We start from the raw sequence: 27,257 nt of genomic DNA, 5'->3' as shown, positions 1-27,257 counted from the left end.
CTCTATCAGACACCAGATAATCTGTGGCTCCTAGCATTTTACATAAGATCTGTTTTAAAGTGCTTGTATATGACCTACACTAAAAAGGCTGCCACAGTTTTGTCTTCCAAAAACATATCTATATACAGTACAAACACAACATAATCTGTCACAGTACGGCTACAATTGGTGACCCTGACTGTTTAGATGGCATCTAAACCCAACAATGAGTAAACAGGCAGCAGTCAAGCCGGTCGTTCTCAAGCTGCCGACCTTCTAGACGAATTGACTATGTGTGTGGTTTGACCAGGCTGAGGCACAGTTCCAGATCCAGCAGATCACAGTAGAATCCATCCGGTACTACCACATGGTGAGTGCCCTGGACCAAGATGGGCACATCTGCTCCACCTGGACGGGCTAGGGGACAGGGCCCCATCAGCCCTCATGAACAAGATACTGGACCTCATGGGAATACTTGAGCTCTGCATCATGTCTGAGCAGGCATTCCCGGAGCAACTGCACAAGGACATCCAACTGCTCCTGGGCGATGTGGATCTCAGCGATCCCTGGAAAGTCCCAGCACAGAAGAGAGAGTACTTGGTGTCCATGGGGCTTGTCACTAAACCCTGCAGCAAGACCCATGCAGAGCCCCCGAGGAAACAACAGCTAATACCAGAGATAGGACACCAGAGCCCGCCGGTGCAGGCTGCCATGCACATTTCAGGGAAATGCTGGGCCAGCCGTCGCTAATGGCCACAACGGCTGGCCACCAAGACAGCCTCTTGTACGTTTGGGACCGCCAGTCCGGACGACGCTTCCTCATGGATACAGGAGCAGAGGTCAGCATCCTGCCTCCATCAGGTCAGGAGACCCGGAACAGGCAGTTGGGCCCCACTCTGAGGGCTGCCAACAGCAGCACGATTCAGACCAACAGTACCTGCAAGGTCCAACTGCAGTTGAGAGGCAGCCTCTTCTCGTGAGTGTTCACGCTGGTCGCGGTGGAATAGCCGCTTCTCAGAGAAGACTTCCTGTGCACCCACAGTCTGCTAGTGGACCTCAAGGGAAGGAGATTGGTCAAGTTCATCCCCTTTTCAAACATTCCCCCTCAAAGATGACAGGCTCCCAGAACTCCACCAGACAACAAGTATCCCAGGATCTTGGGTGAGTTCCCTGCAGTGCTCACCCACCCACCCCCCCATTCACCACAGTGATGCCCTGACATGGAGTACAGCACCACATCCTGACCCAGGGCCCGTCGCTCCATGCAAGGGCAAGAAGCCTTCCTCTGGAGAAGCTCCAGCTGGCGAAGGAAGAATTCAGGAAGCTGGAGGAGCTCAGCATCGTACAGCGATCAGACAGCCCATGGGCTTCTCCCCTGCACATGGTACCCAAAGCAATTGGGGGCTGGAGACCATGCAGCGGCTTCCGCCAACTCAACAAGGCCACAACACCAGATCGGTACCCCTGCCACACATCCAGGACTTTGCAGCTAACCTGCACGGGGCAAGGATCATCTCTAAAGTGGACTTCGTGCAGGTCCCAATACACTCTGATGATATCCCCAAGACTGCCATCATCACCCCATTTGTCCTCTTTGAATTCCTCTGAATGCCGTTCAGGTTAAAGAATGCTGCACAGACCTTCCAGCCACTCATGGATGCAGTGGGCCAAGACCTGGACGGCATCTTCGTGTAGCTGGATGACATCCTGGTGGCAGGTAGGAACCAATAGGAGCATATGTCACACCTCCTCAACCTGTACACACGACTGAGCGAGTTTGGCCTGATAATCAACCCAGCCAAATGCAAGTTCAGATTGGAGACCATCGACTTCCTGGGCCACAGGATAACTAGGGAAGGAGCCACACTGCTACCAGTATAGTGGAGGCCATCCGGAGGTTCCTCGGACTCAACATGACCAATGGACTACAGGAGTTCATGTGATGATCAATTTCTATCACGTTCATCCCCTCAGCTGCCCGGATCATGTGGCCCTTGTTTGTCTGGATGGCAGGCAAGGTGAAGGACATTGTGAAGGTCAAAGACACACTGGTGGATGCCGCTATCCTGGCACATCCCAGTTCAGATGCTCCAACGACCCTTTTGGTGGATGCCTCAGGAACGCTGATTGGCGGAGTTCTGGATCAGCAGATCGAAGGAAGTTGGCAGCCGCTGGCTTTCTTCATCAAAAATCTGTAGCCTTCAGAACTGAAGTACAGCGTTTTTGACAGAGAGCTACTGGCGCTGTACTTAGGAATTCACCACTTAAGATGCATACTAGAGGGCAGGTCCTTCATTGGCTTTCACAGATCACAAGCCCCTTTTGCCTTGGCTAAGATTTCGGACCCATGGTCAGCCTGCCAACAACAACTCCTGTCTTAGATCTCAGAGTACACCACAGATGTAAGGCACGTTTCCAGCAAAGACAACGTGGTGGCCGACGCACTGTCCAGGCAAAATATCCATGCTTTATCAAGGGAGTGGACTTCGTGCCACTGACAGAGGTGCAGCAGAAAGATGAAGAAATCCCCAGTACAGGACTGCAGCTCCAGGACATCCCAGTCGTCACACCCTCCTGTGTGACATGGCCATTGGTTAGGTCAGACCCATCGTCCCAGCGACTTGGAGACGACAAGTTTTCGACCCACAGACTGGCTCACCCATCCATCAAAACCCCAGTCCAGTTGGTGGCGAGAAAGTATATAACATAACATAACATAACAATCACAGCACGGAAACAGGCCATTAGGCCCTTCTAGTCCGCACCGAACCAAACACCCCTTTCTAATCCCACCTCCCTGCACAATGCCCATAACCCTCCATCTTCCTCTCATCCATATACCTGTCCAACCTTTTCTTAAATAATACATTTGACTCCGCCGCCACTATTTCTCCCGGAAGATCATTCCACACAGCTACCACTCTCTGAGTAAAGAAGTTCCCCCTCATGTTACCTCTAAACCTCTGCCCCTTAATTCTTAACTCATGTCCTCTTGTTTTAATCTTTCCTCCTCTTAACGGAAATAGTCTATCCACATCCACTCTGTCTATCCCTTTCATAATCTTAAATACTTCTATCAAATCCCCTCTCAACCTTCTACGCTCCAAAGAATAAAGACCCAATCTGTCCAATCTCTCCCCATACTCCAGATGCTTAAACCCAGGCAACATTCTGGTAAACCTTCTCTGCACTCTCTCCACTCTCTTTATATCCTTCCTATAATTAGGCGACCAGAACTGCACACAGAACTCCAAATTAGGCCGCACCAACGTCTTATACAATCTCAACATCACCTCCCAACTCCTATATTCCATGCAATGATTGATAAAGGCCAGCATACTAAAAGCCTTCTTCACCACCCTATTCACGTGAGTTTCTGCCTTCAGGGAACGATGTACCGTCACTCCTAAATCTTTCTGCTCTTCTGTATTCCTCAATGCTCTCCCATTTACCACATATGTCCTATTCTGATTCTTCTTACCAAAATGAAGCACCTCACACTTATCAGCATTAAATTCCATCTGCCATTTTTCAGCCCACTTTTCTAAGCAGCCCAAATCCCTCTGCAATCCTAGAAAACCTTCTTCATTATCCACTATTCCACCTATCTTAGTATCGTCTGCATATTTACTAATCCAATTCACCACCCCATCATCTAGATCATTAATGTATATAACGAACAACAATGGGCCCAATACAGATCCTTGAGGCACACCACTGGTCACCGGCCTCCAACCTGACAGACAATTATCCACTACCACTCTCTGGCCTCTCCCTTTCAGCCAATGTTCAATCCATTTGACTATCTCAAAATTTATACCTAAAGACTGCACCTTCCTAACTAACCTTCCATGTGGTACCTTATCGAAGGCCTTACTGAAGTCCATATAGACAACATCCACTGCGCTACCCTCATCCACATTCCTAGTCACCTCTTCAAAAAATTCAATCAGATTGGTCAAACATGACCTTCCTCCCACAAATCCATGTTGAGTGCTCCTGATCAGACCCTGTCTATCCAGATGTTTATAAGTACTATCTCTAAGAATTTTCTCCATTAATTTACCTACCACAGATGTCAAACTTACAGGCCGATAGTTGCCAGGCTTCCTCCTTGAACCCTTTTTAAATAACGGAACCACATGCGCAATGCGCCAATCCTCCGGCACTATCCCCATATCTAATGACATTTGAAAAATTACCGCCAGAGCCTCTGCTATTTCCTCCTTCACTTCTCTCAATGTCCTGGGGAAGATCCCGTCTGGTCCCGGAGACTTATCCACCTTTATATTCTTCAAAAGCCTTAAAACTACACCTTTTGTAATCTCTATATTCCCCATATTTACCCAATTTGCTTTTTTTATCCCACATCTCCCAATATCCTTCTCCTTAGTGAATACCGAAGAAAAGAAACTGTTCAATATCTCCCCCATTTCTCTAGGTTCCACACACAGTTTTCCACGCTGATTTTCTAAGGGACCAATTTTGTCTCTAGCTTTCCTCTTACCATTAACATATTTGTAGAACTCTTTTGGATTAGTTTTCACCCTGCTTGCCATAGTTTTCTCGTACCTTCTTTTAGCTTTCCTAATTCCTCTCTTAAGATTCCTCTTACATTCAATGTATCTTTTAAACATCTCCTTAACTCCATGCTTCTTATATCTAATGTACGCCTCCCTTTTTCTTCGAACCAAGTTTCCAATATTCCTTGAAAACCACGGCTCTCTCAAACCTTTTGCCCCTCCTTTTAACCTAACAGAAACATAAAGCTATATGTGTCATGGATTGTGGAAACAGGTCAGCGGGTGGACGAAGGTGGGCACGCAATGCCAAACAACCACCTCAGCACTTTGAGCCCGCGGAATGAACGTTCGACCACATGCATTTGGGCATAGTAGGATCCTTGCCAGTACCCCAGCATTTTTTGTTATCTATTCACAATGGTCGACCACTTCACCAGGTGGTTAGAAGCAGTCCTGCTGGCAGACATGTCCACAACCTCGTGCACCAGGGCCCCCATCTCGTTCTGGGTGGTTCAGGTTGCCGTCCCATATCACATCCGACAGAGGGGCCCAGTTCACCTCCAGTCTGTGGCCTGACCTTGCCAGCCTGTGGGGTGCCCAGATGCATCATGCAACAGCTTACCACCCACAGTCCAATGAGTTGGTGGAGCACTTCTTCAGGCACCTCAAAACCGCACTCATGACCAGACTCCAAGGATCCAACTGGGTAGACAAGCTATCATGGGTGCTGTTGGGCATCTGCATGGCATCCAAGGAGGACCCAACACCTCTTCAGCCGAACTCATCTATGGAGCTCCACTGGAAGTCCAGGGAGAGTTTGTACCCTCCCCAGGCGGACACCAGGATGACTCCACAGCGTTCCTCAGCAGGCTAAGGGAAAGAGTCGGCCACCTGGCCCCAACTCCACCTTCCAGGCACGGACATGCAAGGACAAACATACCCAAAGACCTACAGGACTATAAGTATGTTTTCATTTGCAGGGGTCCACATTGTCCACCATTTCAGAGTCCATATGAAGGTTCACAACAACGAAGCCATGTTTGAACTGGAGGTCGGAGGCACACCACAGACAGGCTGAGGCTGGCACACTTGGATCCAGTGTGCCTGGTTGAGACTCCAGCACCATGTCAAAGAGGCAGGCCACCAAAGTCTGCAGCGCCTTTGCCTCCGGGCGCCAAGAACAATACCACTGGTTTTGTGGGGGTAATGTGGCAAGTATAAAAGTCGAGCGCGAGGCCTAACAAATTTCAGAGCTTAACCTGACTACATTAGGTGTGCGTGTCTTCTTTCAAGTAGCGAGCAGCTACATTACAGCCCTGTACACTTTGAAGGGTGTGAGGAAAGCAGAGGTACCGAAGGAAATCCATGCAGACACGGGGAGAATGTACAAGCTCCTTTCACACAGTGCCAGATTTGAACCCAGTTCAAATGCCACAACTCTGCAGTTGGAGGCAACACACATTCTCTGTATCAGAACAGCCAGTTCTGCTGTTAGTTATTCATCTGTAATATTATCTCAGTTTTCTCTCTTCATAGACACTGCCTGATTTCCTTGGCAACCTAATCTTTTAAATGTGGTTCTCTGCAACAGCTGTGACTTGTAGTTCATAACTTTTACAACCTCTTTGTTTTCTTTCTCTCTGTAACTGCCTTCTTTAATCTGTTAATGTAATGGCTTTATAAAAAATGCATCATTACCACAACCCTAGTCTCACGCTATCAGGGAATTCCTTTTCTGCTAACCACCCCTTTCTTACCTACTCTACAACATGTTTTCTCTTTGTTATGCATATGTGTGTCTTCTTTTGAGTAGAGCATGGCTACATTAATACAATTAACTGTTCCAATTAAGGTAATAAGCAAATTCACCAACTTTTAAAAATCTTCACCGATCTTCTTAAATAATGGTAGATCCATTTTTCTATGTTCTGGAATGAAACTAGAGCTCCTGAAGTTTCAGCCTTGATTTTGTGCACAAATCATTGTACGAGTAAGGTTTGTTTTATCCAGACATTACATACCTAGCAGAGTCCAAATTACAGTATGTGCATCATCAAATCTCACGACACCAACTTAAGTATTGTATATACTCGTGTAAAAGTTAAATTTTGTAGACTTTTTTAATGTTAAATTTATGGGGTTGACTATTACATGGATACTACTTTTGAGGGGCTGAAATCCAAAATACCATATTAGTAACAGAAGTCCAAATGATCTCTAAATGATCAAAGAACAAACACAAAATGAACTAAAGTAATAATAGAGTTTGTGCATGAAACCACACATCCTACTACTGGGGAGGTCTGGACCACGGCAAGTCTCTATCGTTGGAGGAGTTGGGATTGCCAATCGGTGGATATCCAGGGCTGAGGCAAGAGTCCTCATTCAAGGCACCGGGAGCTCTGATCGGTGGGAGGCCAGGGCAAGGTGAGAGTTTGCATTTGAAGCATTGGGACCTCCAATGGGCGGGTGGCTGGGGGCGATGCATGAGTTCGTGACCAAGGCATTGGGAGCTGCAGCCTGCAGGCCGAGGTGACAGACCAGGGTAGACTTTTACACAAGATAAATGGAAAACTCCAGATTTTTTGGGTAAAAATAGAGGGCTGACTTTGACATGAGATCAACTTTTACACAAGTATATGGTAATTGTCCATTTAAGTATCTGGTTTATTATTGCTCAGGTTTTTTCATGATGCCCAAACAAACGTGATTCATATCCAACTATTCTGGTGTGCTTTTGATAATAGTCCTGAATGTTAACTGTATAATGTGGGAAGAAAAGATTTAACACCCAAGCTGAATATGACCATGGTGCTTCTATTTTCTCCCCAATCCAGTTCTTAGACTGGTTGTTACAAAATCATTCAGTATATTACACTCTGGGTTTTCATTAAAAGCGTAAGTGGAAGAATTGCAGAGGCCCATGGATTGCATTGTCAAGAAGCCCGAATTAAATTTCAAAGACTATATATTTCTCATTAGTCAATGGAAGGAATAATTGTTGTTCTTTCTACTTCTCACACTAACAATGGAAATCAGAGTCATGTTACCAACAATTAGCTGCTGAAAATTAGGCTTAACTTGCTACCACTTTGATTGGATCCCCTCTCCCTGTCCACTGCCCTGGTTTCTATCAAGTTTAACTGGTTAAGAGTAACTTTTTTTTCTTCCTTTTCCACTTCCCTGCCTGATGTTAAAATCATTCATTTACACCTAACAGAAGAGAACAACTCAATCCACTGTAGCCATATAAACAAAAACAAGATCCAAATTTTAAATTTAAACATGCAGCCCGGTAACAGGTCGTTTCAACCCTACAAGTCAGTGCTGCCCAATTTACATCCAATTAACCTACATTCCTGGTACGTTTTGAATGGTGGAATTTTGACAGAGCATCTTTACTATGAAATATTAGCTCTTTTCTTTCTTTCCACAGGTAATGCATGACCTACTGAGTATGTTGATGATTGCATTAATATTGCCCATTGTGAAGAATAATCATTACAAATAGAAGCTGTTTTCTTTCGAACAAAGGAAACGGAGGGGAAACTTAATTGCAGGGTGTAAAATTAAGAGATTAAGGTCGGGGTGGGGGGGAACGGGAATATTTTTTCATTGGAGATACAATAACTGGAGGGTAAAGATCTGATTTAATTTGTAGAGAATTAAATTGAATTGTTTATTTGTCACGTGTACTGGACAAATTACAAATTGCCTACCTCTACAATCGCTCCACAGCAGATACAATCTCACTGGCTTTCCACTCAGTGCTGGATCACATAGACTACAGGAACACATACATCAGGCTGATTTTCATCGATTGCAGCTCATCTTTCAAAACCATCATCCCATCAGTACTGGTCAGCAAGCTTCAAAACCTGGATCTCTACACCTCCCCTTGCAACTGGATCCTTGACTTCCTCATCAGAAGGCCATAACCAGAGCGAATCGGTAACATCTCCTACTCACTGACAATTAACACAGGTGCACTTAAGGATACGTGGTTAGCCCACTGCTCTATTCTCTGAACCCATGACAGAGTGTCTAGGCCCAATTCAAATGCTGTCTACAAATGTGCCGATCACACTACGGTTGGCGGCGGAAACACAGATGGCAATGAGGAAGTGTACAGGACTGAGATAGATCAGCTAGTTGAGTGGCATCACAACAATCTTGCACTCAACATTACCAAATCTAAGGAACTGATTGTGGACTCCAGAAAGGGAAAACAGGAGAATACAAACCAGTTTTTATCAAGGGGTAAGTGATGTAAACGATTAAGAACTTCAAATTCCTGGGTTTCAACATCTCTGAAGATCTATCATGGAGCCTTTATGTTGATCAGTCATGAAGGCGGTTTGCCAACGGCTGTGCTTCATTAGGAGTTTGAGGAGATTAGGTACGACACCGAATACTTGAATATTTCTAAAGGTGTACCATGGAGAGCATTCTGACTGGTTGCATCACTATCTGGTAAGGAGGTGCCAATGCACAAGACAGTAAAAGGCTATAGATAGTTGTGAACTTGTCCAGAGCCATCGTGGGCATTAGTCTTCACTGCATTAAGGACATCTGCAAGACATAGTGCCTCAAAAAGCAGCCTCTTATCATCAAGGACCCTCACCAGGCAGGCCATGCCATATTCTCACTGCTACAAGAGGTACAAGATCCAACAATAAAAAAACAGCTTCTTCCCCTCCACCATAGATTTCTGAATGGACAATGAACCATGAACGCTAACTCACTTTTTCTCTAATTTTGCACTAATTTACTTATTTTTAAATATAATTTATAGCAATTTTTGCACTTGTGATAGTCAAAAAACAGCAGATTTAGTGGCATGTTCATGATAATAAACTCTGATTCTGGCTCTGATTCTCATTAAAGGCACAGATTGATAGGTTCTTGATTAGCCAGGGCATCAAAGGCTATGGAGAGAAGCCCAGGCAGTTGGGCTGAGGGGGAAAATGGATCTGCTCATGATTGAATGGCAGGGTAAATTTGATGAGCTGAATCACCTATTTCTGGTCCAATGTCTTGTGGAGCCCATGCCAAGTAGAGTTTATTAGATTGAATGATGTGCATGTAAAGCGCTGCCTCATTTTCAAGGTCTGTTTGTTGGCTTGGATGGAAGTGAAGGAGTAGATTTAGGGACAAGTTTTGTACTTTCTGCAGTTAGAATGGAAAGTGCCCAAAGTGATGGGAGGATGGGTGAGGAGGGAAGAGCACACAAGGGATTTTCAGAGAGATTATTCCCTGGGAAAAGTGGATGGGGATGGAGGGAGAAAGATGTGGCTGATAGTAGAATTGTGCTGAAGAGGATAGTGTGTCAGTTGCAGAGACTGGTGGGGTGGAAAGTAAAGACCAAAAATACTCTGTCCTTGTTCTCCCTGGGTGGGGGGAGGGGGGTGGGGAAGGTTATCCGATTATCTGAAAATCAATTAACTGAAAAGCTCAGTTATCTGAATTTATTTTGTTGCAACATGACATCACAAGTTGAAAAAGAATTTCACCTGATGTGCTCATGTGGGGTGCTGTTAGTGCCAGTTTGGTAACAACAGACCTCAGAAACAGCCAGGAAGATGGGTGTTGAACAGCTGGATACTGGCTCAGAGAAGCAGGCAGGAATCTCGAGCCATCAGTGAGCGACTGGAGGAAGTCGGCGGGTCAGGCAGCGCATGGGGAGATTGTCTGGTTTCAGGTAACTCTGTCCCCTCACTCTTTCCATTTCTTCTTTACCATCTGCTGTCCTGGCATCAAGGAGAGCGGCCTCCCAGGCAGGAGAGGGGACCTTGGGCTCCCAGGCAATATCAGCAATGGTGGTGGGGATTGGCAATGGAGGTAGAAACGGGGATCTTGGGATCCCAGGCAGTATTGACAACAGTGCTTGGGAGGTGTCGGGGATAAGCGACGGCAGTGGACAGGTGTTGGGGATCGGCGACAGCCGATACAGGTATTCGGCTGATACGACTGGGCTGCTTAAAGCCATTATTCGATTATCCAAAAAATCCATTTAACCGAGAAACATCTGGTCCCAATCTTTTCTGATAAGTAGTAATGTACTGCAGGAGAAATGGAGGAGATATGGTTGCAGTTTTTATCAATAAAATTAAGGAGGAATCATATTTTTAAAGGAGGAGGACATTTCAGATGTCCTGAAGTGGAAGGCCTCACAGATGTGGTGGAGGCCAAAGAATTGTGAGCAAGGAATAGCATCCTTACAAGGGATAGATTAGGAAGAGGTATTATTCAGATAGCAGTGATTGATATATAGGAATAGGTGTTACAATCCCTGACATTTCAGTATTAATTTTCAAACTTTTTCTTTCACTCATATACTACCTTAAGTAATTCCTGTGTCATCGGGGCTCTGTGATTATTAAGGGACTACTTAAGGTAGCACATGAGAGGAAAAAAAGGTTGAGAACCACTGCTGTAGACCCAATTATTACTGAAATATTTTACTTGAGAAAAATGGTCATTTCCTTTGGAGTTATGAAACTGTGCACATAACAATTAAAACATTGGTTTTCAAACTTTTCTTTCCACTCACATACCACTTTTAAGTAATCCCTTACCAATTACAAAACACCTACGGCATAGGGATCCCAGATAGGATCCCTCCTTTTCAGCCAGGGGGAGTGACTGCTCATTTCAGCTGAGTTAGAGAGGGATTTAATTGTTTTTCTGAGGGTCTGCCCTGAGATTCCTACTTTCCTCAGAAGCTTGGACATGAATTTGGCAACAAATCCTTTACAACTGTCTTCAACCGGACGCAGCCTCACTTTCCAGCTTCGCTCTTCCGCTTCTGCGGCAAGATTAATATATCGTAGTGTCTTCTGTACTTGTGCCTCATCCGTGGCACCCTCCCAAAGAACCGTCAGCTAAATAATGGAGACAGTCTTCTGAGAGATGGACCAGAGTACCAGATCTTGTCTCAGTTTGGTGCTGATATATTTATCCTTGGATAGTTTTTCCCCTGAGATGGAGATAAAGAGGTCAAGGAAGATGAGAGAGCTGTCAGAAACATTGAGGTACATTTAAGAGCCAGCTGAAGTTAGCAAAGAAGTTAATGAAATCGTCACGTTCTACATGGGTACTTGATCCCATGCAGGCAATGGATCAAGAACTTGTTGCTTGAAAGGCTGATGGAAGCAAAAACCCCACCATATTTGAAAAGTTCTTGGATATTTAGTTGAAGAACTGAGATCCAAACAATTATATGTTGGAAAGAGAATAATTGGCGGCCCGGTTGGTATAGCTGTTAATGTAATGCCTTTATAGCACTGGTGCCATTGATGGGACCGGTTAAAATCCCACACTGTCTGTAGGGAGCTTGTACATTTTCCCCGTGTCTGAATGTGTTTTCTCTGAAGTTCTGGAAGGACAAAACAAACCATGGGGAGGATCTGTCCTTGCTGAGGGGCACAACATTTTTGAACGAAGGTTCATAATCTCAGGACACAGAATGTGACGTATCGGACCGAGATGAGAAATATCTTCACTCAAAGGGTGGTGAGCCTGTGGAATTCTCTGTCACAGCAGGATATAGAGAACCAATCACTGAATATATTTAAGAAGGAATTAGATTTATTTCTAGATGCAAAAGATCTCAAGGGATAAAAGAATGGATATATAGTATTATATTATAGTAGCCGTGGTCTTATTGAATTGCAAAGCAGGTTCAAAGGGCTAACTTTATCTGCATCTGGAATTCTAAGTTATAACAGATGCTGATGGAAAATAGAGTCTGGTGTGTTTTGTTCTACTGATTCACTTTGCCTGTGCTTCGAGCTTCTGCTGTAGATTATGTTAACTCACCATGAGTTAGTTCAGTGATGTGTTATTTAAAAACTGAGATTGTTATTTATATTCATCTCATAACAGAAACAGATCTTGAAATGGATCTGTCTCTGTAAAGATATGGCGAAGTATTATTGTAAGGAATCACAATGGCTCATTTGATTTTAGGTGCAGTGTTGAGAAAGTCACTTGAAAGAGGACATTTGTGTAAAATAAAGGACAGTGAAACACAAAAGTCTGCATATTCTTTGTGTGTGATTGCAGTTAAAACACACAGAAATGCTAGAGGAACTCTACAGATCTTCCAGCATCCAAAGCACGTAATGATATAATACTGACATTTCAAGCCTGAGCCCTTCCTTAAGTTATAAGCCAAGAATAAGCAGTAAACAAGAAGGCTCAGAATAAAGACAAACCTGGCTGAGGGAGGAGTCGAGATCAACAAAAGGTGCTAACTGGATATGATAAGAGGAGAAGTAAGGATTGATTTTGGCCCTGTGAAAAGAGACAGGGAAAAGGAAAAAGAGAGAGAGAGGTGGGGAAAGGCAACAGTGGAAGATGAAGATGAAGATGAGGGGGATTGGCGTTTAATGGAAACCGGGGGAGTCGATGTTGATGCCTCCTGGTTGGAGGGTGCCCAGACAAAAGATAAGTGTTGTTCCTCCAATTTCCAGGTGGTCTCTATCTAGCAGTGCATGAGTCCATAAACTGACAAATCAGCAAGAGGAGTTGAAATGGATGGCTGCTGGGACATCCAGGTTATTGTGGCAGACAGAGCCAAGGTGCCCAATGAAGTAATCCCCAGTCTGTGCCAAGCCTATCCAGTGTTGAGGGTGGTAGGTGATGACCAGCGGAATCCTGTCCTTGTTGCATGTGGGGGCAAAGGGGGCCAAGGCAGATGTCTGGGTAATGGATGATATATGGGTGAGAGCCGATTTCGTAGAGGTAGAGGGAAAGACACATTGTCTGAAGAAGGAGGATTGGCATGGAAGATCCTGTCCTGGGAGCAGACTTGACAGAGATGGAGGATTTTGAGAGAAAGGATTAGAGTCCTTACAGGGACAGGGGGTGAAGAGGTGGTCGAGATAGCTGTGAGTGTTGGTGGGCTTGTAGAAGATGTCTGTTGAGAGTTGATCTCCTGAGATGGAGACAGAGAGATCAAGGAAAGGGAAAATTTTGCTAGAGATAGACCAAATGAATTTGAGGTCAGGTGGAAGTTGGCAGCAAAGTGGATGAAGTCAACAAGCTCATCATGGGTACATGAGACAGCATCAAAGTAGTCATCAAAGTAGTGGAGGAAGAGTTGAGGGGCCTTGACTGCAGAGGATTGTAGACTGCTCCATGTAACAAACAAAATGGCAGGCATAGCTGGGCCCCACATGGGTACCCATGGCTACCGCTTTGACTTGGAGAAAGTAGGATGATTTAAAGGAGAAATCATTGAGGGTGAGCACAATTTCTGCCAACTGGTGGAGGTGGACTGTCTGGGTCTTTTGTCAAGAAAGAAATGAAGGGCTTTGAGGCCTTCACTATGGGAGATGGAGGTGTATAGTGATTGAATATCTATGCTAAACATGAGGCGATCTAGTTCAGGGTACTAGAAGTTGTTGAAAAAGGGAGGGCAGAGCTTGTGAAGTGTCCCAGATGTAGGTGGGGTGGAACTAGACTAGAGGGGGCAAAACAGAGTTGTGGTAAGCAGATACCAATTCAATCGGGCAAAAACACGTAGATATCATGAGTCTGTTGGGTCATTTGGGTTTGTGGAAGTAGAAGAGGGCATTGCGGGGTTGGGAAATAATAAGGTTGGAGGCCATGCTAGAGAGATGACCAGAAGTAATTAATTCAGAGATAGTGGGTGATAAGTATTTTGATGTGTTTTGGTGGAGTCCTGTTGGAGGAATGAGAAAGAGAAGATGTCTGAGAGTTGTCTGGGTTCGGCCAGATTGAAGTCAGTGTGCCAGTCGACGACAGCATTACCCCTTGTCTGTGGGTTTCATGGTGAGGCATTCTGAAGGGTGAGGTTGGAATAAATGAGGGGAGTAGTGAAGTTGATACGATTGATGTTTTGGCTGCAGTTGGATATAAAAAGATCCAGAGCAGGCAGAAGACCTGAATGATGTGCCCAGGAGGAGGAAGAAGGGGTCTATAGTCGGGGCTGGAGAATTGTGGGTTTGGAAGTAGGAACGGAGACAGAGCCAACTAAAGAAGAGTTCGGTATCATTGTGTGCGCAGAAATTGTTGAGGTGTGGCAAAGGGGGACGAAAGTGAGACAGTGTTCCATCTCCAAGGGGAAGGTCGGAGGGATGGTGAAGACCAGGCAGGGGTTGAGGGAAGGGTCAATGGGGTGGATGGTGTTGGGGAGAGGAGGGGGAGGATGGGGTGGGTCAGGAGGTGGAGAGTAGGAAGGTCCAAGGGAGGAAGGGGAGGGTTGGGGAAGTCAGAGGGTGGAGGGGGTGAACCCTGTGCATCCCTTAGGCCAGGGTGGAAGTTTGTACAGAAACTCGGCTCTGTAGTTGCTGGGGCCAAGGTCAAGACCTGTGTCAAGAGCTCAGTTCTGTAACCCAATGAGGCCAGATTTATCTTTATACTGACCCTTCCTATTCACTGCTTATTCTTTGCTTATTCCTTGAAGAAGGGCTCAGGCCTAATATGTTAGAAATATGTCTTTACCTCCTCTGAACACCACAAGACTGGCTGAGTTCTTCCAGCATTTCTGTGTGTTTTTAAGATAAAGGGAACTTCTGTGCTTCATGCACAAAGGACTTGGATCAAATTTCCAGAATTGACTGCCAGCATACTAAGTACCTCATCACATTTAAAATTCAAAGGGCTAGAAGCTCAAAGCCAGTGGTTCTCAACCTTTCTCTTTCCACTCACACACCACTTTAAGTATTCCCTATGTCATAGGTGCTCTGTGATTAGTAAGGGATTGCTTAGGGTGGTATGTGGATGGAAAGAAAAAGTTTGAAAACCACTGTTTTAATCGTACCTAATTGTCTCATTTTGTGTGTGGTTTCATAACTCCAAAGGAAATTGGCCAATGACAATTTTTCTCAAGCAAAATATTTCAGTAACAATTGAGTCGAAAGCAGTGATTCTCAGCCTTCCCTTCACATCCACATACCACCTAGGAATAACACTGGACAACAAATCTTTTCAAAAGGTTTACTTCCTGGGAAAAAAAAAATGGAGATTATGATAGGTAACTTCATGCTGGACACAAAGATAATTTTGGGTGCGCGTATCACGTAGGAAGTTAACTTTTATTGAATTTAGCATGTTAAACCGTATAACGCTGCTGACACACTGCGTTAGTTTAACTGACCTAAAAATGTTTTGCTGCTGATTTTCATTTGTACTCAGCATCTGATGCCTCTTGTGTCAGTTCCCAATAATAGTCGACTAACATTGGTGGATTCCAATTGCCCTGATGTATAATGTCCTGGTGAAACCTTTCACCATACCCGTCACTGACAGCACTAAGATTAGCAGGGAAAAAGTCCAAAGGTGAATGCAGAAAATGCATGTTGCATCTCATGGTTTTGTATGCTTGAAGTAGATTTAAAATATTGCAGGAAATCATAAAAATGGGTTTTATCTAAGAAAAAAAACATGTCAGGAAAGCTTTAAGGGGAATTTTGTGATCAGCAGGCCAAACTCCATAAAATACACCCCAAAGGGTTCAGGAAACAAAATCTTTGTTGACCAGTGTAATGGACAGATGCTTTTGGTTCACAGTGACAATCCTGCATTTCAGTCCAGCATTTGTGGAAGACGATAGTCAATTTACTGTCTGGGCACTTTGCACATGCAGCACAAACTGCATGCAATTTCCAAGAAAGCATGTCTCTTAGCATCGAGATTTCTTATGCTGAAGCTAAATATTTAGACAAAAAAATTGAAGAGTATAAATTGTATGTTATTGAAAATGTTTAAATTTATAGTTTAGCTTGGGGCTCGTTACATATTAAAATTAAAGAACTTGGGTTCAGGGGTAAATTGCTTTGCAGACTGACATATTTTCTGTTCTATCTATTCAGTTGACACTCCTGATCCTTATGTGGAACTCTTCATCCCCACGGCACCAGAGGGGCGAAAACGGAGCAGGCATCTCAACAATGTTGTCAACCCTGAGTGGAATGAAACATTTGAATTTCTTCTTGATCCAAATGAGAAGAATATTATGGAGGTAGAATATCCTCTTTCTGATAATAAGATATAGATGTTCACTTCAATTATATGTCTATTGTTATTGATAAATTTAATAAAGGAAGACTGTAGTTTAATTGAAGGTATTGTGGACCCTTAAGAGATCTTGGAAGAGTACTTTAGTTTTGCTGTTGTTTCGTGTGGTATAACCATGACAAACCTTTATTATCATACCTTGACCCCTGAGGTCAACAGTGGTATTCTGCATCTCATTGCAGAGTACATCTGGCAAGCCACTGGTGCAAGAAACTGTATCCCAGCATCCTCCTCTTCATTTTTTTTCTTTCAAACCCAAAACCGATTTGCTAATTGGCTTGCATCTTTTCCAGTTATACCTCAAGATAAGAAACATAAACATGTATTATCATTATTTTTTCAACAGTCTTTAAATCTCCAGAGTCCATAAAAAACTAATAATTTCAATGTTTAGATGTTATTCTTGTTCTTTTATAAGTTCAGTGTCTTACAGTGAATTTCCATTGAAAGATGTCAATTCTCAGTATTTTATAAAATCCTTGTATTGTGCTGGTGGTTTGATGGTTCTTATGTGTGTTGTAACTGGTTGTGGTGGTGTTGATGCTCGCTGGTCCCTTCCTGCATCCTGTGGTTGTCGCTGCCGTTGAACATGTTGCTCCTGTTGATGTGGTTGCTGATCACATGTTGAGCTGCAATGACGATGTGCATATTGACTCTGGTGGCAGTTGTAGGCATTGTTGCTGGAGTTGCCGATGTTGACCTGATGTTGTTGGAGTTGCCTGTGTATGCACATCTCTATCAACATGGCTATCTGATCTGTCTAGGTCCTTTGGGGCTGCTTCATATATCGATCTGATGTGCTGTCGATTTCAGCGATATTTTTGCCCGTTGACTTTACCAAATACGACTGAGGTGACACTTTTTTTTCATACACACCCCAAGGTGCCATGTAGGATGTCCTTTACCATGAGCTTTGAAGACCTGTACTCTGACAGCTTCTCCCACTTTCAGTTCTCGGACTTACTTTGCTGACCTGTCGTACTGTGATTTTATCTTTCTATTTTTCTCTCCCTTCTTCCTCTGCACTCCCTTCACAACTTGTGGCTTCAGGAGATGTTTTGCTGTTGGTAACGTTGTCTATGTTTGGCATGACATTAATCTCTGCACTGGACAGCTGTGCATTCCTTCAGTAGGAATATTTCTCCATTCGAGGATTGCCTTATCCACATCTGCTCCTGACTGAGCACATTTCTTCATGATTAATTTAGCAATCTTCACAGCTGACTCTGCCTTGCTGTTGGATTGTAGATGATGAGGGGACGATGTGTGTTGTATTTCCCACTCATTCATGAAGCACTGAAACTCATCACTGGTGAAATGTCATCTGTTATCACTCACTAATTCATCTGGGATACTATAATGGCTGAAATGTGATTTGAGAGATACAATCACGTCTGCACTTGTAGTTGACTCCATCTCATCTACTTCCCAGAAGTCTGAGTAGTAATCAACTGTGATCAAATTGTCTTTTCCATTCTGTTCCTACTTTCATCCACAGTCTATCTGGGATTGCATGAGTCTGGAGCGGTTCCTTTGCTTGCTGGGCTTGAAACTCATTACAAGCATTGCACTGCCTGATGTTATCTCTCATCTCTTGACTCATGTTGGGCCAGGATATGACATCTCAAGCTTTCCTCAGACTTGATTCCCTGGTGACTTGTATGGACACATTGCACCATCTCTATTCTCATCTGTTTAGGGACTATGACTCTCATACCCTTGTAGAGTATGCCATCATGGGTTGTAATCTCATCCCTGTACGCCCAATACTCACGTATGGCAACTGGTGTGTTGTTGACTGTATCTGCCCAATCTTTCATCACCACATCTTTGAGTACTTGTAGAGTTTCATCTTTCAGTCATTCCTTTCATTTGCTGACGTCTCATCAGTCAGCTTGAGCATTGATTTTTCTCATCATTTTGCTGTGCTGCCTTATGGTGAAGATCTCATAATCTGTGCCATCTTCTGCTTTCTTCAGTGGTAGAGCTGACCTCGATAACATGTCTGCTATCTACATGAGCTTTCCTTGTTTGTACTTCACATCCAGGTTGTACTTCTGTAACTATATCAACTTCCTTTGCAGGCATTTGGGTGCTGCTAGTAGAGGTTTCATGAAGATGGTTTGGAGCAGTTTGTGGTCTGTTTCCACAGTGATCTCTTTTCCAAACAAGTACTGGTTGAAATGTTCACACGCAAAAATGATTACCAGACATTCGTTTTCCATCTGGGCATAGTTTCTCTCTGTGCCTGTTAATGCCCTTGATGCAAATGCAACTGGTTGAGAGCATTGCAGAAGAGTTGCTCCAAGGCCTGTTTCACTGTAGTGTCACTTCATCATGTACATCATTGTATATTGGTGACCAGGTGCTTGATGTGGTTGTAGGCTGACTCTTGTTTTGTGCCCCAAAACCATTTCATGCCCTTCTCTGTCAGCTTTCTCATTGGTTCACACTCTGATGACAGGTTGGACAAGAACTTCACAAGATAGTTCACAAAACCTATGAAGCACTGAACGGCCTTGACATCTGAAGGTCGTTCCATCTCTAGTACAGCTCAGACCTTCTCAGGATCTGGACAAAGTCCTTCAGCAATAAGTACATGGCCTATGTACTTCACTCCAGTCTTCCTGAGTTGCGTCTTGTTCTTGTTCAGCTTCAGATTCATCTGACGTGCTCTCTCTAGCAGTCCAATGAGGTTCTTGATATGATCAACAATGACTTAATCCAGTATAACTCCACATCCATACACTAAGAGATCATCAACTATAGCCTCAACACCTGGTAAGTCCAGGACTACTTCATGCTGTCTCTGATGATGCATCCCAGGCGCAGTGGAGATGCCAAATGTCATTTGCAGCCATCTGTAGTGTGGTATCGAAAAAGTAATCAAATAGCTATTGCTCTTGTCCAACTTTATCTGCCAGTATCCATCCTTAGCATCAAGGATCGTTAACACCTTGGCTTTGGTGATCTGGGGAAGAATTTCTTCTATAGTTGACACTGGATAGTGAGACTTATAAGTGCCTAATTTATGTCTGTAGGATCTTAGGGTATCTAAGCTTTTCAGGTTTCCTCACAGCAACCATAGTACTGATCCATTCAGTAGGAGTAGTGACCTTCTGTGTCACCCCTTTGTCCTCTAGCTCTTTGATTTTTCTCTTTCAGGCTGGTCTTGAGAGCTTCTGGCATTTTTCAAGGTAGGTGCTGAACAGGCTTGGCAATCTCATCAACCCCCAAATGGTATTCACCAGGGAAATACCCAAGTCCAATGAATACATCCTTGTAATCTCGTAGCATTTCATCTCTAGTGAGTGGACATTTCTACGTGTCTGCTACATTGACCTGTTGTGATACATTGCATGTGACTAGTCCAAGATGCTCACTTGCTTGTGCAGATACCAAAGTAGGGTAACCAGAATCCACCACCTGGAATCTCACCTTGCATTGTGTGCCATTGCAACATATGTACAAATCCTGTTGCTCTCTAGATTGTATCAACTTTCCACCAAATGGCCTCAGCTGGACCTTGGATGTTTACAAGTCTGAATCTCCATTTTGCATCACCTCACACAAGTCTGCAAAATTCATGACACTGCAAGTGGCTCCAGTGTTAACTGACACTTTATTGGTTGATAATGATATTTGTCTGCTGTCACATTTGCTTGGACAATCCATTTCTGGCCTTGTGTGTTTACACCACTCACAAGCTCCACAGTGTATAACGATTCACCACTGTCATCGTTGGTTTGCTCTTAACCATGAACTTCACTGCTTGTGACTTCTTAACAGACACTTTCTTGCAAAATGATTGTTTTTTTTTACATTTTGCACACTGTTGACCCCATGCTCTTCTTCTGATGATGGGTGTCAGTATTTACATTCTGACCTCTGTCTTTTGTCTCCTTTCTGCGATGAGGTGGCTTTGCTCTGCTGTCTCCCTCTATACTTAATGGTCTTCTTCTGTTTTCATAATTATTCACTGCATGAACGATCTCTGCCTTGCTCACTGAGCCCTCTATTCTCTTACGTTGCTATTTCGTGACTTCTGCACGGCTGCACATGTTGATGGCTTTCTGCGATGTAAGCTTATCATCCCTCAACAAGTGGGCCTTCACAGCTGGATCTTTTGTGCCTAGCACAATCCTGTCTCTCATTAAATCTTCTTTCAGCATTCCAAACTCGCAAAACTCAGCCAGTTTCCTCAGCACTGTCTCATATTGATCTATGGTTTCATTTCCATGCTGGTCACAAGTGTTGAATGCCTACTGCTCATATGTGACATTCGTAGCAGGTTCAAAATGTTCCTTCAATTTCTTGAGTATTTCTGCATTTTTCCTTTGTTCTTCACTTGCTCTGTCTAGTGTAGTGTAAACTCTGTAGCACTCTTTTCCCATGAGAGATAACAAAGTAGCTACTCTAATGTCATATGGCTTCTTGTCTAACTCTTGCTATTTCACAATTCTCATACTGGGTCTGGAAAAATTTCCAGTTTCCTCTCAAATCCCCTTTCATTTCCATGGATGTTGTTACTGGAAAGTGTGCAGATGTCATAGCTTATCAATCAGTACTCCTTACTCGACAGTAATCTGTAACTATCTATCAAAAAGTACAGCACTAGTGTACTTTTCTGACAAAAGAAATCGACCCACCTCCTGCGCTTGCAAGTGCGAGCACACATGGGTAAAAAAGGTTTTAGTGGCTAATTACTCTTTATGCTAACCCTACTCATCCACTGGTGCGTAGCCAGGCCTTAGCAGGTCACTTTTGTCATCAAAATACACAATTTTAATCTTACCAAACTCTGTCCTGCCACTGAGCAATTGTTCCTCATGTCCTCCTCCTGAGCACAGCTGTCCCAATAACACTTTCAAAACATGGCATCTATCCACTCTTTTGCTCAGCTTTCACTTCTGACACCATGTTTTGTGCAGTGTTACCATGACAAGTCTTTGTTATCATATTGTGACCCCTGAGGTCAATGCTGTTATGCTGTATCTCATTACAGCGCATGTACGGCCAGCCACTGGTGCAAAAATGCTTAATCCCAAACAGCTGTTCCTGTTTCAATGAATATCATCTTTACAAACTGTTGTTATCAATTATTTGGCATGAGGATGCTTTAAGATCATTGTTCCCTTCCTCACATATTCTAATTCCAACTGAAATTGCAACAAGCTCCTTTCTATTCCACTATTTGGCAAACTAAAGGCAGCACTTAAATCTAGTTTCAGTCATCATGTGGTTTCTAAGTTTGAGGTCATCCTCGTGAATGAAATTGTGCATTTCTTATCTGAAGCCTCTGGTGTTTTGATCCTCATTTTGAAATATAAATTGAAATGGAGTAATTTCTTGATATCCTAAATGTTGCTACCTACCACTGTTCAAACTCCTCTGCTTCCCATTGTCCTGAAGATATTTATGCTTGAAAAAAATTCAGTTGTAACAAGCCAGAAAATTGGGATGTTACTTTAATCTTTTGCTTACATGTACCACTGTGGATATTTGAGCTTGAAAGATTTAATATATACTTTTTCAGATTACTTTAATGGATGCAAATTACGTCATGGATGAAACCTTGGGCACTACATCTTATAATATTGGAGAAAATATCAAAGTTGGAAGGAAGAAGGAATATTCATTTGTGTTCAATAATGTAAGTGTATTTTTGAAATAAAATGTAAAATTGTACAAATATTATGCTATATAAATTCCTCTCATAATTTTGGATGAACCTTGATAACCATATTTTCTTCATATCACAACTCGCTTAATTCCTTCAGAAATACACCTTTAATCTTTAAACTCTGTCTCTAATGTCCTTCCCCACCAAATGGTTCACAATTCTTACACTCCTTCTTAAATTCTTAAACCTCCATGTGATTTTCCCCATTATTCTTTGCTTCATAAATTTCTTTTAGTTTAAATCCAATTAAGTAAAGTAATTATATTGATTCTTTGAAAGATCTTGAATGCTTTAATTGGTTCATTTATTTTTCACATTTCCACAATAGATTAATTTATCAGGTTAACTCTTCATCACTTGCTTTTTTTTTTAGTTGGTGGTTAAAATGTGAGCTATAAGATAGATAAATCCAAAAATTCTAGGACAAAGTTTCTAGTGGAACACACAAATGTGCTGGAGAAACTTAGCAGGTCACGCAGCATCCAGCATCCATAGGAAGTAATGGCTAACCAACATTTCTGGCCTGGATCTTTCATCCAGAATAAGATTTTTTAAAAAGGCAGACACCAGAATAAAGTGTGTGTTGGTGGGGGGGGGGGGGGGGGGGTAGGGAGGAAGGAGAAGTGGGAAGAGCACAGACTAACAGGTAAGAGGTAATAGGTGGAAACAGGTGAGAGGTAATAGGTGGAAACAGGTGAGAGGGTAGAAGAGAAAAAATGATGGGGTTGAGATTTTTAAAAAGTTCTTGACAAAGGGCCCAGACCCAAAACATTGGCTACCCTTTACTTCCATGGATGCTGTACGACATTTGTTATCTGTATACAGTTGTTTGTTTACATGTTTATGTTGTGTACAGTTTATTTTTTGCAGTACCAATGAGTGGTAATTCTGCTGTGCCCACAGGAAAAAATGAATCTCAGAGTTGTATATGATGTCATGTATGTACATGTATGTATAATTTCCCTGAAATGGATATGTTTTGACAAATACTGATAAAATATATTGTCTAAATGAGGGATATTAGCACTGTTTTAAAACCTCCATTTACAAAAGATGGCATGTCTACTTTGTTGAGACATTTTGTGATGTTTAAAGGCACTATATAAATGTCATTGTTGTTGCTGCTCAATCAGGAGAGAAAAAACACTTTATTTCACACAGGTGAACATTATTTGAAAATGATAGATTTACATAACCTTAACCAAAGGAGGCAATGGAATTCTGTTTTCCAATGTAATTTATGGTGGAGTATTTTGCTAATATATGGATGTTTAACATCAGTTCTACCATCAATTGACTTAAAGTCTCATGAAAGAGCTTTATTTGGCAACAAATATTCAAAAACTGAAAAAAAAGCACTCAATTGGCTGGGCCATCAATGTTGCCAGTCACCATTAGCTTGGCAGAACTGTACTAATGCCCATGGTATTTTCAAAAGCCAAGTTGGAATATAAATGTCCATTTCTCGACAGTGGCTGTGCAGTGTGCTATCTTGGGGACTGCTAAACAGCAAATTACAGTGTGATATGTAGGGTTGTTATGAGACATTGGAGGCAAAAGAAGCTATGAACGCTGAGTGATTTTCTGAGTTTCTCCAGTATTTTTGTGTATACTACTATCACAGAGGCTGCAGACTTTCTTGTTTATCTCACAATGGTCTCTTTTGCCAGCTTGCAATTTCAGAACAAATTCTGTAAGGTCAAGGCCACTGGATGTGGATTTTGCCTATAAGTTCCTACTTAACTTTCCACCCCTCTTCCAGCTCAATAATTTGGCTCCACTCAGCTTCCGTAATCGCATGCCAAGAACCGAGATAGTTGCGGCAAGGTCCCTTCTGTCATTTGAGAGAAGGTTGGTTGTGTACATGGATGTGAGGGGTTGGAGGGTTATGGGCGGAGAGCAGGAGGGGGAAGCTAGTGGAGTTGTTCAAGTGAACCGGCGTGGACTTGAAGGGCCGACATGGCCTGTTTCCATGCCGTAAACAGTTATATGGTAGTTATAGTTATATATATTTTTTTGTTGAAGGGATGTGGACTTTACTTGCAATTTGATATCCATCATTAACTGCTGCTAAATAAAGGAAGCAGTTAAAATTCAACCACGTTGAAAAATAATCTCAGAGATTTATGTGAGGTTCATGAATGTACTCTGATAATACATTTGAACTTTGAACATTCGTAGTCAGGACTTGCATGCAAATCTGACAAAGTAAGGATGGTAGATTTCCTCACTGAAGGACATTAGTGAATAATATGAATTTTTTTGACAATATATTTATTTCAAATTATGTAACCAAAACTGGCTTTCTATAAGGAATCAGATTTTAATTGCTCAGTTACTATGGTAGGATCTGACCATGTCACTTCAGAATCTGAATCAGAATTTATTGTCATGAACTAGTTATGAAATTCAGTTTTTTGTGACAGCATTATAGTGCAAACATTCATATTATAGCTATCTTACACAAAGAGGTTCAGTGTTGCTTGCTGCTATGGTACCCATTTGCATCACAACTACCAAAGAGAAAAAAAAATAGCCAAATAGTTACAATGCATGCAGCCCTCCAAAAGGAGTGTCCTTTTGTGATTGATTAAAATTTGAGCTGGGAAAGAGGTAGTGTTCACTGTTTCTAAAATTGCATGCAAACCCAAGCAGGAAAGGTAAAAGATCAACTTGATTTTTTTTTTTAAGAGTATTTTGTAGTTCCGAGTTGAAAATCACAGGTTAGTCATTTTCCTAGCTACAGAATCTTCCTGACATTTCTCATACCTCCCCACTAATGCCAGTTCCCCCAGCTAATTATGATGCAAAAAAGCTATCTCATGAGTTACCAGTGCAACACTGTGGAATTCAATTTAGGGGTTGTCAGTGTATGATGGGCATCAATACAAGACTTTATTATGCTACTCAGTGACACATGGCTTATATGTAACTGAAATTGGAAGGTTTGGAAAATCATAACATTGTTCATGGTGAGATTAAACTGTCTTCACTCTCCATCTGTCATGTCCTTATTTTATTCAATGCCATTTCCTTTCATTTTCTCATTTTTATTGGTGTCCCTCACCATCCTTTTAGAATTTGTCTAAAATTAATAACATAATCCTGAAGGTGATGGAGAGCTTGTGGCGAACCACTGTTTGTATATTTAACTGTCTGTGCACACCCATTGGCTGACTGTACCAGTGGCTCCTCCCTCAGACTCCTCCCCAGCTCAGGACAGTCCATTCTCTTGTGAATAAAAGCCTATCAGTTTTATATAACTTCCAGTCTTTTGGAGTTAATTGATGGTGCATCAGAACTGGAAAAAGGAGGCAGAGGGATGAGGAAGAGAGGGAGACAGGGAAGTGGCCTCATGGAAACTGGAGAAATCAGTTAGAGAGTGCCCAAACAGAATATTAGTTGTTGCTCCTCCAATTTATGGGTGGCCTTCGTTTGGTAGTGCATGAAGCCATAGACACGTCAACATGTAAATGGGATTCGGAATTGAAATGGTTGGCGACTGGGAGATCCCTGACATTGCTGCAGACAGACCGAAGGTGCAGCACAAAACAGTCTCCCAGTCTGCATCCAGTCTCATCAATGTGGTGTAGAGAAGGACACAAGAGGAGCGCCAGATGCAATAGATAACCCCTGCAGTTTCACGAGTGAAGTGTTGCTTCACTTGGAAGGACTGTGCGGTGCCCCGAAAGGTGGTGGTTTGGCAGTGCACGAGGCCATGGACAGAGAGGGTGCTAGAGTGGGTTGTGGAATTGAAATGTTAGCAGTCCTTTCCTCCAGTTCTTCACCCCATTCCCTCCTATCTTGTAGAGCTATCCCCCCTTCCCCTCCCCATCATATCCCAACTTTTTCCTGTGCTCTCCCACCTATTATCAACATGACATCCCCTTGCCTCTTCCCCCACCATTTAATTCAGGCGCCTGCCTGCTTTTTGCTCTATCTTGATGAAGAGCTCCGGTCCGAAAAGATGACTATGTACCTTTAACCTTGCTTCCTAAAGAACGCTGAGTGATTTTCTGAGTTTCTCCAGTATTTTTGTGTATACTACTATCACAGAGGCTGCAGACTTTCTTGTTTATCTCACAATGGTCTCTTTTGCCAGCTTGCAATTTCAGAACAAATTCTGTAAGGTCAAGGCCACTGGATGTGGATTTTGCCTATAAGTTCCTACTTAACTTCCCACCCCTCTTCCAGCTCAATAATTTGGCTCCACTCAGCTTCCGTAATCGCATGCCAAGAACCGAGATAGTTGCGGCAAGGTCCCTTCTGTCATTTAAGAGAAGGTTGGTTGTGTACATGAATGTGAGGGGTTGGAGGGTTATGGGCAGAGAGCAGGAGGGGGAAGCTAGTGGAGTTGTTCAAGTGAACCGGCGTGGACTTGAAGGGCCGACATGGCCTGTTTCCATGCCGTAAACAGTTATATGGTAGTTATAGTTATATTACTAAAAAAAAATAATGCACGAGAATTAAGGCAGTGTCTTTGTTAATTGATTATTCAGGAATCTAATAGCGGGGGGGAACGAAGCTGTCCCTATTCCGCTGAGTGCTCATCTTTAAGCTCCTGTACCTTTTACCAGATGGTAGCAGAGTTAAGAGGACGTGGCCTGGGTAGTGAGGGTCTTTGAGGATAGAAGTCACTTTTTTAGACACCTCCTCATGTAGATGTCCTCAATGGAGTGAAGTTTGGTGCCTTTGATGTCACAGGGCAGGTTAACCTGAGTTTATTCTTATCCTGAGATTTGGTGCCTCCATACCAGACATTGATGCAACCAGTCAGAATGCTCTCCGCAGTACATCTGTAGAAGTTTATGAGAGTCTTTGGTGACATACCGAATCTTTTCAGACACCACACAAAGTATAGCTGCTTGCGAGCCTTCTTTGTGATTGCATTGACATGGAGGCTCCAGGACAAATTCTCAGATGTTGACATCCAGGAATTTGAAGTTCTTGACTTTCTCCACTAATGAGCCTTTGATGAGGACTGGGTTGTGCTCCCCTGACCTCCTCTTGAAGTGCACAATCAT

General features: G+C 43.0%; 1 protein-coding gene and 1 long non-coding RNA gene across 12 annotated transcripts in view; one reads left to right on the top strand and one right to left on the bottom strand.

The window, feature by feature from the left end:
• The window catches only part of LOC138763676 (uncharacterized), a 62,163-nt gene extending 40,584 nt beyond the window's left edge, over positions 1–21,579 (bottom strand). For 3 of the 9 annotated variants that reach the window (XR_011357715.1, XR_011357714.1, XR_011357716.1), the window contains exons 1-2: positions 21,346–21,514; positions 16,689–16,849 (exon numbers count right to left, since the gene is read on the bottom strand). This is a non-coding gene — a long non-coding RNA (uncharacterized lncRNA). Of the gene's footprint in view, positions 1–10,020; positions 10,565–11,188; positions 11,482–16,645; positions 16,850–21,345 lie in introns of those variants that run through there. The other 6 variants (XR_011357719.1, XR_011357712.1, XR_011357718.1 and 3 more) reach the window with 5 other exon arrangements.
• Positions 1–27,257, top strand: part of LOC138763672 (cytosolic phospholipase A2-like) — a 139,958-nt gene that overhangs the window by 36,309 nt on the left and 76,392 nt on the right. For all 3 annotated transcript variants that reach the window (XM_069938214.1, XM_069938213.1, XM_069938212.1), the window contains exons 3-4: positions 16,346–16,494; positions 22,087–22,203. In XM_069938214.1, coding sequence (XP_069794315.1) covers positions 16,346–16,494; positions 22,087–22,203 — 266 coding nt within the window. The remainder of the gene's footprint in view (positions 1–16,345; positions 16,495–22,086; positions 22,204–27,257) is intronic.

This window comes from Narcine bancroftii, chromosome 5 (assembly GCF_036971445.1).
Source record: "Narcine bancroftii isolate sNarBan1 chromosome 5, sNarBan1.hap1, whole genome shotgun sequence".
NCBI classification, from domain to species: Eukaryota; Metazoa; Chordata; class Chondrichthyes; order Torpediniformes; family Narcinidae; genus Narcine; species Narcine bancroftii.
The sequence above is the reverse complement of the archived record's forward strand: the minus strand, read 5'-3'. Positions and strand labels throughout refer to the sequence as shown.